The sequence below is a fragment of the Egretta garzetta genome, unplaced genomic scaffold (assembly GCF_000687185.1).
Source record: "Egretta garzetta isolate BGI_Z169 unplaced genomic scaffold, ASM68718v1 scaffold5, whole genome shotgun sequence".
In the NCBI taxonomy this organism is placed as follows: domain Eukaryota; kingdom Metazoa; phylum Chordata; class Aves; order Pelecaniformes; family Ardeidae; genus Egretta; species Egretta garzetta.
The window spans coordinates 1,163,651-1,179,701 of NW_009259707.1; the positions used below are offsets into that span (position 1 = coordinate 1,163,651).

A 16,051-nucleotide genomic window follows, 5' to 3' on the forward strand; every position below is an offset into this window, starting at 1 on the left:
TATGTTATCCTGAAGATAAATGCTTCCTATCAGACCATCAATCCCTGAAGCTGTATAAGTTTTAGGTGAAAAATTCAGTATATAATTAAAGGATCCAGTGTCATAGCTCTGAATTATGAGCTCTGCTTACAGCTCCTTTTAAAGCTAGTCTGGTAAATTAAATCATATATTTTAGACATTGATGCTGATCGTGAATAAAAGTTCTTCAAAAATATGTTGCCTTCAGCATACTTTCACCTTTCAGGTTAATTTATCTGCTACAAGAAAATTTTCCCCATAATATATTAAATTCAGTGTTATAACATTGAAAAAGATGTAAGCCAGTCACGTTTAGGAGAGGAACTGGAAGGGAACTATGAAATCCCACTTTGTAAGAGACCTTTTATCAGCTGGTGAAGGTCACAAATATGAAGACACAGAGCACAACTGGGCAGGTGGGGTAACGTTACCTTACTTTATTTAGATCTGCCAAGCCAGGGAACAATCTTTCTTACAGATTTGCCAAATCTAGACTTTGTAGTTTGGGTCTGAAACATTTGTCTTGCCCATTTACGGATAGGAAGCCTTCAATAAACAGCAAGGACAACGACAATTCTACAGTAAAGGGGTTTGTAAAATAAATAAATAAATAAATATTTCTCTTCAAGTTTGGTAGACCTTTTTGGGACGAAAACTATAACCTAGCATAAGCAGGTGCAATACTCTTGTTGACTTTCCCAATGAGGACTCTCACAGCTGTTCCAAAAACCAGCAACATAAAACTGTGGGTCAATTCTTTACCCTTGACAGGTTGTGACTACCAGAGACTTTCTCCATTTCCCACCAGCGACGGTAGTCAGTCGTTTCTGGAGAGCTACACGCAAGCAAGACTTTGCAAGACTGCAGATAGTTTGAAGCGACGTGTTCCGACCGATCTGCTGGCTGCGGCCAGAACACGTGCGTTTCTTTTGAGTGCAAGTATTCACGACGTCTCCCTCCTCTCCTCAAATTCTCTCAGAAAAATGGTTGAAAATAAATAATTCTCTTGCCTGCTGCCAAATCTGGCCAGAGGTGGCTGGCATATTCAAAGTAGGGCATCCCTTTTCAGGAATGCAGACAGATAGCGATCACATAAACCATGTTTCCCGAGGGAATCGGGAGCCGCGCGAAATAGCTGGAGTTACAGTGATCTTTTTCAAATGTCTCTTGTTGTAGACAGTATTCTGAGAGAAGGACAAAGTAGTTGAAATTCACACTCCTCTTACAGTACCCAAGCGCTGCAAAAGCAGAAAAACCCCAAGATTCCGGATCCCATCTGAGAAAGGAGGACTATATAAAGAGGTGCCCAAAGTGTGACTGACTCCACAGAAATCTAGCCTTCCCAAACCAGAGCAAATCCACAAAAGGCAGCCGGGAATGTGACCGACTTCCCCTGTTCCCCTGACGCACAGAGGCTGCCGAGGTCACTCAGGGGAACAGTAATGGGATGGGGATGTTTGAGCAAGGCCACAACATGGACTGGTGGGGGCAACCAGGGTCGGGTGTCCCAAAAGGTTGGTATTTGAGACAGTGCAACAAGCAGGTGTGTACAAAATTTGATATACCGCATATTTAGAAGCAGAAATACAGAAATAACCGTGATTTTGGTATAAGATTTATCCTGGTACCTACTTCTGCTTGTTAATGACAAAGGCAAGCTAGGTTACCTATGCTTCTAATGTAGACCCCATTATTCGTTAGCTTAGTTACGCTAGATGATCAGTTACAAATTGAAACAGAATAAAGCTAAATTTCCATTTCAGTTTATTATTTCCGATCATTTTAGCTCCCGTTCTTGGTAGACTGACATTTTAATTTCCCTGAAGTCTCTGTCTTACAACAATATGATTTCAGGATCAGTCTTTTCACCTGTATTTATAGCCTGCATGTCCCATAAAACCACGTACGTTTAAAGATGCAATCCAACGCAAACTGAAAATCTGACGACAAATAAAGTAAATTCCAAACTCATCATTGTTTTACCTTTCTAGCTACTAGGAGGCTCCATAAATATTTCTGCTTTAACAGGATTGATTCGCAATAAATTTGGGAAGAAACATGGCACGATTTATATTCTTTAAAGATCTTCACTGAAAAGTTTGATGACAATTTACTGAGGAGCTACTGTAAGTTGTCTGCCAACAACTGGCTTCAAAAAAGTTCACTCCTACCATCGCAAATCTCACCTCCATATGACTCTACTAGCGTGTATTTGCGACTTTCATATCTTACCCAAGAATCATTACCTCAAGTCAAAAATTACATGCACATTCTGGAACTTTACCATAGCTACTTCATTTACAGAAGTATCTGTTCTTCACAAGACACTTCGATTCATTTGCATAATCCATTTCTTTATTTCTGATACTTTTAATGTTTACTATATAATATGAATGTAATAAGTCACAGCCCAATTAAAATTTACTTCAAAATCATTAGTCTCATCCTTAGTTCCTCAATTTAATTACATCAATATTTAACAGATTCAAAAAAATTTCCTTTTTTTTTTTTTGCATTTTAACAGGAACATTCTAGATCATAAAAACTTGAAATGAACAGCGATTCATCTTTCCAGAGTGTAAACACTACTGCAAATAAAAGACAGGGTACCAACAGTAAAAGCTACGCCACAGTCCATGCACCTCTTTTACCCAATTGCCTCTGCCATTATTAGGTGAACACATTGTGTTCAATTGGTACCACGAGGACGAGTAGATTAACAAACAAGAGCGATGAAGGCTGAAAGCCAAGAGCGCAATCAACATTCCTGTGGATATAGGAAACCTAGTAGCTTTCTATAGCTTTTTGTGGTTATTCATTTTCTTGTCTTTTCAGTGACCGAGCAGCACATGAGGACCGGGAATGCGCTTCCCAAACAAGAGGATTTTGTCTCCAGCCAATGGCATATGCAAGCTTTGGCACTGCTGGTAAATCTGACAGAAAACCAAAACTATGGATGAAGAAATCCTTATTCCAAAACGTAATCCACTGTCAGCAAATGCTTTTAGCCATGATTAGTGTTATTTAAGAATTACCTAGAATTGGTTTCCTGCCCACAGAGTACACACTGCTTGCTTTCTCTTCCAGACACGCTTGGTGCCAAATCTGGTGTAGGCTGCTTTCATAAGAAAGCTTGTCAGAAATATAAGTCAAATTGCCAGAAAAACATTTTTGGTTAAAATTAAACTTCAAAGACTCAGTACAAAGACTTCTGGTAAAAAAATACAAAGGAAAACCAAGGAAAAAAAAAATGTATGAAAATGAGAAAGAAACCTCTCTGAAGTTTTATACTGACTGCTGGTGTTAGTCAAAGACTAACACACAGCAGATCTTTACATTTGAACTGCAGTTTCATTTTTACAATTAGAACGCTTCAGTAGTTACAGTGCACATCAGAAATGGAAGACGAAGTTGAATTTTTAAGTATCCTACTTCCTATGTGTAAGAACTTCTGAACACTGAACTGGGGCAGGCAAAAAATATATTCATCACACTCAGAAAAGAAACATGGGTACTAAGAGACCAAATGAGGACCGTATTGCAAATTAATATAAAATACATCAGAGATAATAAAACATAATAATATTACATTAGGGATACTATTGCCAGGCATTTTATGAAGTGTTTTTATTTACATTTTCAGAGATATTACAATCCAAAGCTACACCAGACATTCATACAAAGCAGGAGGAAAATACTGAATGTTACATAAATACATGGAAAGATCAAACAAACATTAAGACATTCCAAAACTAAAACAATAACAAAATTTCTCATCAACACATCTAGTTATGTTAAATCCAAATCTGGTTTTAATCATTAAAACTGTAATCATCTCAAAAGATAATTTGATGAGATACCTGTTACTTAACCAACCATAAAATAAATGAATTTATAGAACTCTCCGAAGAGTCAAAGGTAACTAAGGTTCACACCTGTGACAAAGGAAGGAGTTAATTTTGCTTTTGCTTAGTTTCATTAATCATCCTGTGGATATTAAGATATTCACTTCTGAATGCAGCCAAGATGCAGGTGTGCAAGCAGAAACTCAACAGTCCATGGTCTACTGCTCACTACATCCCTTGTATTGCTCCCCTCCATGGTTGGACTAATCACCAGCCAAGTTAATCAGTAGATAAAGATAAATGAAGGTAAGACTTTAAGACAGTCAGATAAGTTGATCTTAAACCAAGATGTAGACAGAATAATTAAAGTAGGCTCAGGCGAATAGAGGATAGGTTAAAGGTCAAGTTCTTAAAATTTAGAATGGTTTTGCCTTGAATTCATGGTGTCTGCCAAAAGACAACCTTTGATGGATGAGCCAATGAACTTCACGATCGAGAAGCAGAACTGAGACACAACGATAAGGACGTGCTAACCTGTGGAAAATAATGGATTTTCAGATGACCAAACAAAGGAGGAATTGTGAACACCGTGGAAACTCTTTATGCAATTATGACAGAAAAATATATAAAGTGTTATGTTTGTGATTCTCATTTGCCACTCACTGAGGTGATGGCCCAGCTCTGAGTTGTGAGCAAATGCAAACCTAGAGTAAGCCAGGGACTCGTGAAATTCTTTAACACCTGTAAGGAAAGGTTGGTATTTCTGATCTGCTTACTCAAGGGATCCAATTCCTTAGATGGCATGAGTCATTCAGAAGAGCAGCATTATTGCACTTCTTCAAAAAGTATTGAAGAAAGCCACTTAGCATATTACACAATTTTTCATTTTCCTGTTTATGTCTGAGGGAAGTATCAATGAGATTCCACATGATAAAGAGTAACCTATACAGTACTGAGGTTCTGCTTAATTTATTTGTAGAAAACAGTAAAAAAAAATAAATCCAAATTTCAATTTACACAGCCAGTTGGTATAAATTATACAGAACAATCATTAGACTGGAAGACAGTGCTAGTGACTTGTGCTTAGACTGGAGGTAAGAGAGTTTCTCCTCAAGAATCCCAAATTCAACAGAATAGAATTGAGGTTTATATAAAGGAAAGCATGATCTGGATTTGTAGTCCTATGTAGTTCTTGGATCATTTGGTGAAGAGTAAACAATTCAAACATCTTCTTATTGCTTCTGCAAAAGATTTCACATAAAATAATTGTCAATTGAAAACTGATAGGTTTCATCTAAACACTAAAGATTCTACTGAAAATTATTTTTTTAATGACAAAAAATGTGCATTATATTGGGAGTTTCATATAATTCTTCTACGTTGCATATAATGTCTCTAAGCAGAAAGTTATCAATGCACGGTCAGAAAAGTCTTGGCAAAACCCATCAAAAACTCTGATTTTATTTGAGTAAGTGGTATTTACATGTAGCATAATGAAAGCTCAAGGAAAGGCTGTAAAAAGAGTTTCACTAATGTGAAATAAGATTCCAGAAACAATAAATAAAAAAGTTTAAGTAATATAGGATTTCTGAGAAAATTTTACTTTTAGTATATTTCCAATGTAAGTTATGATTTATATTAGATTATTTTACAGAAACACATTTTTTTTTTCTTAGAGTTCAACTTTGCTCCTAATAAAGTCAAATGAAAATCTCAGTTTGGTCAACATCTTTAAGTCTAATGTAAAAAATGGCTCAGTTTAGATACATGCTTTTATAAATGAAACAATACCATTAAGCAATGCACCAACAGAGTTCAGCAGCACATTACTACTGATATGATGAAGACCCTTGTTACAATAAACTAATAACCTGTAAGCAATGGGAACATGTTTTATAAAGACTAACATTCCCCAAAGGGCTTAAATGGCTCAAGACTTTAAATTTTGTTTCTGAAGGAAATGAAAACTGATGAAACTTGAGTGCAATTCACAGATGAGGCTAAATTTTCAAAGGAGATTATTACCAAGTACCCAAGTCAAACTGAAGGTCAAGGGGAAAGAAAGGGTTGTCTTCTAAGCACCCTTGTCATCTGCAAGCATAAGGAATATTTCCTCTTTAGGCCAGGGCGTTTATTGTTTGTTTGTATTCTGTAAATTGAACTGGAATTATAAGCAAATTGAGAGCCTTGTCTTACACATTGTGACAAAAACAGTTTAAATTTAACTGCTAACAGAGAAAGCCCAGCATTGTCTATGGTAGAGCAAATAAACAGAAAAACAGAGATGAGTTTGTGAAAAAGGGGAAAGATAAAGGTCTCCAAGTTTGCTGATCTAATAATAACTAACAGGATAATGGTAGTAAAGGATTACTTTATTCTGGAGAGTTTTTGCAGTATAACAGAGAGCTTTTCCAAAATCGGAGTATCCAGCTTAGAACTTCGAAGCAATACAGAGCAAGTACGGAAGAAGGATTCGTTACTGCAGGCTTCCAGGAAAGGCTGTAAGGAACCTGTAAAAGAAAATAATTAAAAAACTGTATCACAGAGCTCTGTGCATGGAAAATTAAAACAGCTATTGACACCTTTAGAGGGCTTTAAATGCCTCATGTTGTGTAACTATTAGAACAATCAAATAATTCAGTTTATGCTGGGCATGCGATACAAAACTCAGGTAAAACTAGGAACTGAAAAAAATGCAAGTTCCTAAGAGTTCTGACATTACCGACCCTTGTATTAAAACAAGGCCTATTCCCTTGAGAACAAAGGAAAACACGAAACAGAACAATTTTAAACTCAAAATTCTTATCTTGAACATGTTTATTCAATGCTCATTTATCACGGTTCTTTCCTTTTGATCACGCAAGGGGAACATTAAGCCACGCAAAAAGACTCACAAGGAAATACTTCAAGCTGCTGCAAATCACACGGACAGGGTTAGTACATGTAGAAGATAACGGTATGCCTGACAGACTTTCATTATCAAAATATCGTCACTGTACTCTGTTTCAAGACAGGCAAAATAATAATTGAATGGTAGAAGTAAGAGCTGGATAAGAACACTTAAACAGCAACAAAACTCCCTTAAAATAGCAGATGAATTTTTAAGTCACATCGTGTAACATTTCCCTCTCACCTGTCCCCCAAAACCTAGTTGCTTCAGAATAAGGTTAGAACTGTCTCCTTGTCATCTCGTTCTTGGTTCCAGTATTGTAGATTAATTTGTAGCAAAAACATAAAGGAAATATGTAACAAGTGATATTTCTTTTTAAATGCCTTTCATATAGCAGAGGGCATTTGCAGTAGAAGAATACAGATGTGAAGAAAATATTCTAATGTTTACACATTAAAAATACTTAATAAGGAACTGCAGTATGCAAGTCACAGCATAAACCAATAAACACAAACATTAAAAAAATTCTTCGCACTATGCTGAATATTGTAATTTACAAATAGGATATTAAGATGCTTTCATCAGTTCAAAGAGGACTGGATGTATCTTTTGGTCAAAATTTTCCCTTTCCTTGTCCAAGGACATACAATTTAGTAAATATAAGAAGTATCCTTGGAGGGAATGCAAGGTTTTAATTTATTGCAGGAGGCTTACTGATACAAAATCAGAAGAAATGCTACAGAAAACTGTTTGGAATAGGGCTTAAAAAAAAAATAAACTTGGCAATTAAAGTCAGCTTGAGAGCCTAAACAACTAGTTTTCTCAGACTAAATATTCAACAAGGGCCCAGTAATACCTGGACCTTATTGCTAGGAAGAAAATCTTTCAAAACCTGTATCTTTTGCAAAACAAGGGCATGTCATTTGGCTACACCAACAAATGACCCAGTGTCACCCTGCCCCGATGCCGAGCACATCTTATCACACGTTATACTATCCAGTGAAGCCAATGAGATCTGTGGGCCTTTGCTGGTTTACACCATCAGAAGAAGAGACTGAGAAACAGCAGATGCCTTTAGCACAGACTACATGTAATCTTTCCTCTCTTTTAATTGGAGGTGCTTTCAGCAGATCTGACTTAAAAGGCTGGATTCAACAGGCAGAATCCACAAAATATGTAATGGAATGTGTGGATGGAAGCTATACCAATTCAGGACAATAGACTTCGGTAGCAAGGGGCCAACCTTGCAGCAATAAAAAGATGACGACTGATGTACTATGAAGTTTGGAAAAGGCAGGCAGATGTTTTGTGCTTTGCACAGCTGAAGTGTCCTGTTCTTTACCCAAAGTGACAAAAAGCCATAATTATTCCAAGAGACATACATTATCAAGGCAATTAATTTATTTTTCTGTTTCCTTCTGCTTCCACATTTCTTGCATTCTTTCTACCATGTTCAATCCACCTATGGTTTTATGCATATTCTCTCACTGTTAGTACTATTTCCAGTTACCATGTGCTGTCTCAAAGTTGTAACAATAATAAATACAAAACCAGAATTAAACTAGAAATGCAAGGAGTAATCAGTAAAAAATATACTAAAAAATTGTAAGTACATATATATTTTATAGTAAAGATACTTTCTCATTTTATTTTAGCTTATGGTCTTCAGTTAATGACAGAATCCTATAACTGAAGTGATGTATGAAGCACCATTGACAGCTTCTAAGACAAGAAAAACATCATGGATACTGGAATAGTGAACTACAACCGAATTTCTATAGACCTGCAGACACTACAATACATTAATAGTAAATGAATTGAAGATTGGAAGTTACAGGAGAATTCCTAAAAGGAACACAGAAAAGGGCACAGCCTACTTCAGCATGAACCTTATTTTTCATCTTAAGAAATACATTTTATACGTGTGCATAAATACATATTTATATAAAGAAACCATTTATCAGATATGTTTGAATTGACCTGAAAATGCCTTTTTATCAGGTATCACAAGGGACCAGTAGAATACTGATTTCACACATGCACACACACAAAAAAAAAAAAAAAAAAAGATGAGAAGAATATATTCTCTAAAGAAAATTTAACTTGGGAATGGGGGATTATTCTACTGTACAACTTAATAGGTAACAGAACCAAACAAATTTGCCAGGAATCCAAGAAGAAGTCACTATTGACTGCATTATGCCCTTGGCATGCACACAGTCCTCAGGACACAATTACTCAGGGCATACCACTTTTCAACAGAACCAAACAAATTTGCCAGGAATCCAACAAGAAGTCACTATTGACTGCATTCTGCCCTTGGCATGCACACAGTCTCAGGACACAATTACTCAGGGCATACCACTTTTAGCGTTTCTTTTAATATTTCTCTACTTTCACTGCAGGAGGTATTTTTCAGAAATTATGACATCAAAAACTCAGGGCTATCTGTCAATTACAGCAAGCAGAAAATCCTTAGATGGGTTCACAGTATGTGCTAAATTTAGTGATACATGACTGACACACACTCAAGATTCAGCACTCTTTACTGAGCTGCTGCTCTCTATGACAGAACTTTGAAGTTATTGGATACATACAGCAGTGTATTAAATCTGGAAAAATAATTAACCCAGAATTCACTTCCAGTATGATGTTATCATGACCTAGTGAGTGTAACTTGTTAAAATCCACGAGAAGAGGCAACAAAACTACAAACAGAAACAGCAAATAAGCAAAGCCCAATGAACACAATCCTACCATCTTAAGAGCATTTAGTGTCAACACATTTCTATCACTTAAGAGCGTTTGAAGTAAAAATTTCTATACAGATAGCAACAAGAGATAACCTTGTCTAAAGCAAGAAAAATCTAGGACTAAAAATTACATTATCACTCAGGATCTACAGCTTCATAGAAATTCTTCTACAATTTGCTCGAGTTCCTACAAATGACTGCCTATCCCCAAGAAACAGAAACGGTTGTATCAATCTTCATGGCACCACTGATGAAGTCTGTTTTAACAATAAAAACTTGAACAGTATCTCTAACTTACCGAAGATGTTTATCAGAAAGGTAAGAAAAGTGTAAATAAATGTGTAAGAACACTGACATTCAAGAAGTAAATTGAGAAGAAAGTTTTTTCTTCTTTTTATTGCCTGTTAAAACAACAAATAGCTTTAGAAACCTCTCATTTAACATGACTTCTGACTCAGTTGAACTCTGATTCGTCAGAGATCTGAAGGTGAGAAGACTGCTGGGATGAACAGGGCAGTCCTACAATTTATTCCTCTAAATATCCTTAAATAGCCTTAAAATGCTTTACGTTTCTTTTCTGCAGGGGTAAACAAATACCATCTTCAGCTGATCCGGACATTTCTTTGCTGCCTTGCTCTTACTGGTTTTTAAAAATATGCAATTTAAAAAAAACAAACAAACAAACAAACAAAAAAACACACACATATATATGCTGTAAGAATGTTTTGACTGTTACGTTTACAAACCAACATAAAAGATATGCATGATTTTTAAGACAGAAGGATTTTTATTATAAAACAGAAGAGCCAAAGCGGAAATAATTTCTAAAGCTTTGCAAAGTTCAATTATGTGACAGCGAACTGATAAAGGCACACGTTTAAATGGAGTTTTCGTATGCTGCTTATATATTCACTTCAGATAAACTTTTGCAGAATATAGTCCAAGTAATCAGAAAATGTACAAAACAAGCATATAATTTAAATGCATGTCTAGCTGATGAACTAAAAGAATATAAGCTTCACATTTTAAAATATTTTGGTGGCTTACATCTGCACAGGTTTTGGTTTTATTAACTGTTTCAGAAAAACTAAATTGGAATCCATCCTGACAGGAATTTGGCACAATTTAAAATAATCTGCAAAAGCCTTCACTGGTATCCTTAAAAACTGCAGCATGGTCTAGCTACGTTAGCTTAACTTGATTGGTAGACTGCAATGAACAATGAGCAATTTATCACTGCTGACAGAACTAATCTGAAATTTACCCTCAAAGTAATCAGTCACTCACAGCATAAAATCGCACCAGCTATAGTCATCCGGAAAACTCTGTTTTATACCTAAAGCTATGCCACCTCAGAAAATGAAGACTGTTAGGAATGCCAACTTTAAGTTCATGTTTTAACAAATTAATGATTACAGTTTTGCCTCGTTTCTAATTGCATGAGGATACGCTGGGAGACTGTAGAACACATGACAGCAATGCAGGTGAGTGATGCAGCACTGTCTACTAGTGTGGAAAAGTGAACTAATGCAGAAGTTAACTAACTATGCACCACAGCAAAAAACACTTAAAAAGAAACAGTAATATCACTTACATGTTGCTAATAACCAGCTGTCTATAATACAGTCACCTGTAAGATTTGAACCACTAGCTGAATTTAACTTTTTCTCCTGTAATCAACAGTCAGGGCTGTTAAGTGCCAGCGGTTAAAGCATGGTGGAGTCTGCATAAGGCACCTCAAGTGTAGATGCCTACGTGGGTGACCCTGAGTTAAGAGAGCCCAAGTGGCAATTTCAGCTGGTCACCCAGTATGTGTTGATTTCAGTATGATCCGAATTCCCCTCCAGTTTCCTAGGATGCGCAAGACATTCATGCAGACATGAGACAGGACATATGGGAGATCAATGGCATTCTCAAATGGCAACTGGAGGTTACACCCGCAAAAAAAAAAATTGCAATAGAAAATGTTAAAAAATTAGCAGGAATACTTATGCCACAAGAGATACTTGGAATGAAAAGAAGCCTACAAGGAAAATAAAAAAGATCAGAAAAAGAAAGCTATGCCATGGAGGTCAGAAACTATCTGTATAATAAAAAGGATAATACAAAAAGTCAAGTGAAGTCAGACCCCATTAAGGAAAAAAAAAGTTCTCCCAGACATTTAAGTAAAAATAGGACAAAAAAAGAGGTAGTGAGGTCATCTGTGGTCAGCACAAGAAAGACGGGATAGAAGCTAATGGTATTTTAGTCTTTTGGGTGCACACTTTGGCTAACATGCTGGTTTTCAGAAGAGAGCTCAGTCTTGATAAAAGGGACAAAAAAAGTCTCCCAAACTTGTAATTCTAAAAGAGTCCTTTAGTCAGGGATACCAGAACAGATTTCAGGATTCTGAAAGAAATGTTGCCTCAATTTTGTGACAAGAAGAGTTAAGCGATTGCTGCTAACAAGCCAGGAAGTGGCACTTTGTAAAGAGAGAACAGCCAACGCAATATATGTGTGCTGGATTTGGACAAAAAAAAAAATAATGCAATCTGAACACATGTGCCCTTCAGTAAGACTCTAAAGATATTTTCAGAAACTAAAGGAGACAAAAATACTACAGGTTTATCTATATGAGTGTGCATAGGAACCATAGGTATGTTGTGTCAGGGTAGTCAGATACTTTTGTTTGGTAAATAAATGCTACAGCATTTACAACTGGGCTAGACTTCAATACCATTTGATAAAGCAACACATGATACATTGGAGAAGACGGGGGTTAGCAGAAGGACTGGAAGGTGTGTAGTGTAAGGAATTGGCTAAAAACAAAGCAAACCATTTTGCCTTGAAAAGTGAACTTTAGTTTTACTGGTATTTGCAGTTGTGCTTATTTAGCTTATTAAGTAATGACTGTAGCATGAAAACAGGAGTACTCTAATGAAATTACATGCTGGAACTGCCCATTTAGAAGGCAACAGGTATGAAATACATGAAAAACAGAATTATTTTAGTTGTTAGAATAGCAGAAGCGTAAAGACAATACACTAAGAAATAACAAACATTTTTCCTGGAACACCACTGATTAGAAACATCAGAAGATGAAACCTTTTGGCATGCTAACTGAACTCAGCATGTCTATGAGCAATCAACATGGTCTAAGACTGATTCTAATGAGGCCTGAGAGAGACAAAACCACTATTTTACAAATAACCTAGACAGCATTATAAATTGAAGCTATGGACTATTACGGGTTACTTTGTTCAAGAAACCTGAAAAAGCCTAATGAACTACCAGAGTCACTGAAGGAATCGCAGCTCTCTCTTACAGAGGACACCTAAGGAGCTTTGTTCCAACACTTTTTCTGTCAGAGCTCACCTGCCTTGTTTCCCCTGCTTCCCTACCTTCACTCCTATAATAACCGGCTCAGAACTAAGCACAGTATTTCAAACACAACGACAAACTCAAATAAGGAAGGCTTTGCAGAAATAAACCTAACCCGGCACGACCTGTAATTCTGTAATGTCAGATTGCAAGTAAGCATGTAAATAAAGTCTGAACTCTGACAATGCAGAAACGTTACTCAACCTGCACAAACAGTACTACCTACCTCCAAAAAAAGCCGTTAAATTAATTCAATGATGACATTGGTCTAAATTCACCTTGAAAGTTACAGAGAAAAGTCAGCTAATAAGTACAGTAGTTCTGCTAGTCAAATACAAAATTAAAAAGTGTATTAAAAATATTTTTTCTAATTAAATCATACTTTAATTGTTTTAAATTAAACCACTATGGAAAGCTATAAAACTGTAAACTGTTTATAAAAAAATGCACATTTAGTAAATAAGAGCAAACAAGTTCCTACTTGAATAAACTTCACTAATTCTAAAGATTTAATAAAATAAATAAATTCTAAAGATTTCATATGCAATTGACTTGAAAAGGGATGTGCATATCCAAGTACTGATATAAATAACTCCTTTTTACATAAAATACTTTAAAAAAGTTAGCATTCACATCTACTTTCAAAACGGTATGCTGCTTACAAAATACAGTATTATCCTGAATAAACAGTGAAGCTTTACTTACAAACTGGCTACTTGGCTCTACATAAGTTTATATTTAATGGTCCCTTTTATTTCTTACTTTGGAGTGGATGAGACAGGGGTCAAAAATTCAGAATGGCTAAGCATTACACAACTGTTACTAAAAAAAGAAGAAAATAATGACAAGAACATTTTTTCTTATCAGAGAGAAGGCTCCTGTTACTTCAGTAGAAATCAAGTGACATTATTCCATTTACTGCATTCATTTTTAAAACCTGTAAACATGTATTTCATCAAAATCAAAGTATTCAAACTAAGCTCTCAATTCTTTAACAAAAATCTGTGCAAACTTTTGGTGTACTTGCTTGCTTTCAGCAAGTATACAGGTTGGTCCTAACATTATCATAGGCTGCATGTAACAGTTAGAGATACTTACCTATGGTTAAAACATTAAACTAAAACATCTATTAATCCAACAAAATTATTCACTGTTTTTGGAAGAATGAATGAAAAAATTACAAAGGTAAGACAGGATAATAGAGGAAGGATTTCCTTTTAAATGGTTTGTGCTTCCATGTTTATCCCACATAAGCTGTAAATCGTTCCTTTCGCTATAGCTTCAAACACAGTTCCTCAGGATAATTTCACATCTGCCTTTCACACAGGTGAGGGGGAATCCTACCTTAGGGTGGTATTCACAGACTTGGTATTTTTACCCTTTCCGTACTGCAGAATAAGCTCATTTGAAAAGTTTCAATCCTGCAAACAGTTACCAGTAAAGATAATACGCTGAAAACTACAGGTACGTTTTAATCCGTTTAAGCATACAGGCATTTTTTACTCCATAGCTTCACTGCTTGTAGTCTTTCAAGCCTCAAAATGCTAAGACTCAAGAGAAAAATAAAAGAGTGGGTTTGGGTTTCCTCGGCAGATGCCGACCATTGACTTTTTAGAAGTCCCTGTAGAACAGTGTGAATTGTGGAATACCTAGCATTAGTTTTGGAAGCATTCCAACTCGAAGGAAGAGGAGTGTGCATACAGGCAGTCCTCATAAAAAGATTGTCTCCATAGTAAGAAGTTGTGAATATTTACTTGTAAACTGAATCTTTTTATCTCCGCTGGCTTGATTAATATCCCTATGAGATGAGTAAATCTGGACACAGTCTTGATTATCCATGACCATATTATTTTCTTACAAAAAAGTTAGAAGTAAGGTTCGGCAAATATGTAAATACAGCTCACTTTTGCAGCTACTAAAAATCTTAAGTGAAGTTAATATGGTTAATAAATCATACTTAAGCTCTCCCAGACTGTGTCTTAACTTACAGTAAGCATGAGAGTGTCATTCAGAGATGTTTTTTTCAATATGCACTCATCTCAATTTGTGAATAAGCACACACTAATGCGAAATATTCTCTCTCAAAAACAGAAGTACACTTGAAGACCAAGTAAATGTAAGCTTTATTTAAAGCAAAAGCTAGTGCTTTGTATTGTCTAATGACCAAGTAAGTTTTTATTTACTTGAATTAAGATAATATTGGGAAAGGGGAACCTACTAATCTTCACGAGAGAAGTCAGCTATCACTGCTGGAGGAATTTAAGACATTTGTGTAAAAGTGCAAAGGGTGAAACTGAGACAGGCAGCTCTCTGGTAACAGCAGATCTCAAATCAAGCATGAAGCAGACAACAGTTCAACAATGGTATTTTTGATAGGTGACTATAAACTCACTACATCCTTTGGAACCCTTTTAACTGATGCGCAGTTTAAAAAACCCACAGTAAGCTGCACAAGAAGTGAGAAGACAGAAACAACAGCATTCAAGAAGATTGCATATGGCAAGTATTCAACTACAGAGTGATTTTAATACTAATGATGGGATGTTCTTCAACACCCACAACACCCACAGAACAAATTTTCTCGCTGAGGTCAGGCTACTTATTACTAGATTATTTCCGGAAAATGTTTCATGTCTGGCATCCAGAATTCTCTTGAACAGTGTGTTGCAACTACTGTCCTAGAAACAAGATCTCCTGAGAAATTTGTAGCCATAGGGAGACAACTTTGGGGTATGAAGATGCCCTGGAAGCCACTAGTGTCATATGATGACAATCTGGATGATCAAAAAGTAACTGTTACTTCAATTATTAAACATTAATTTTAATAGTAATTTAAGTGGGAAATGGTAAAAGTTTTTTAAGCAATAAATACATTATAAGCCATTCGACTAAACTGAAACATATCAGTATTTAGCAGTTAATACATTTTGCTCCCAAAATTTCAAAGGCGGTCAGAGGACTGCATTTGTGGAAATCTATCACTGAGCACGTTCAGAGTTTATCAAGACACTAAATCTACTTTCTGTGACAATGCCATCAGAGAAGGTTTTGTTCCTACTTTTATCTTCAGACAAGTTCATAGCTTAGAGATGGGACTAAAAACCAAACATGATGATTTGACAGCCTGCTTTCTAAGGTAAGGAAACCTTCAAAAGCCTTGGTACCAAAATCTTTCTTGCCCTGTC

The 16,051-nt window shown here is 36.0% G+C and overlaps 1 protein-coding gene across 1 annotated transcript in view; it reads right to left on the bottom strand.

Moving 5' to 3' along the window:
- Window positions 1-4,932: 4,932 nt before the first annotated feature.
- CCDC138 (coiled-coil domain containing 138) overlaps window positions 4,933-16,051 on the bottom strand; it is a 35,817-nt gene continuing 24,698 nt past the window's right edge. Inside the window, exons 12-13 of the mRNA XM_035894388.1 lie at window positions 6,235-6,373; window positions 4,933-5,104 (exon numbers count right to left, since the gene is read on the bottom strand). Coding sequence (XP_035750281.1) covers window positions 4,933-5,104; window positions 6,235-6,373 — 311 coding nt within the window. The remainder of the gene's footprint in view (window positions 5,105-6,234; window positions 6,374-16,051) is intronic.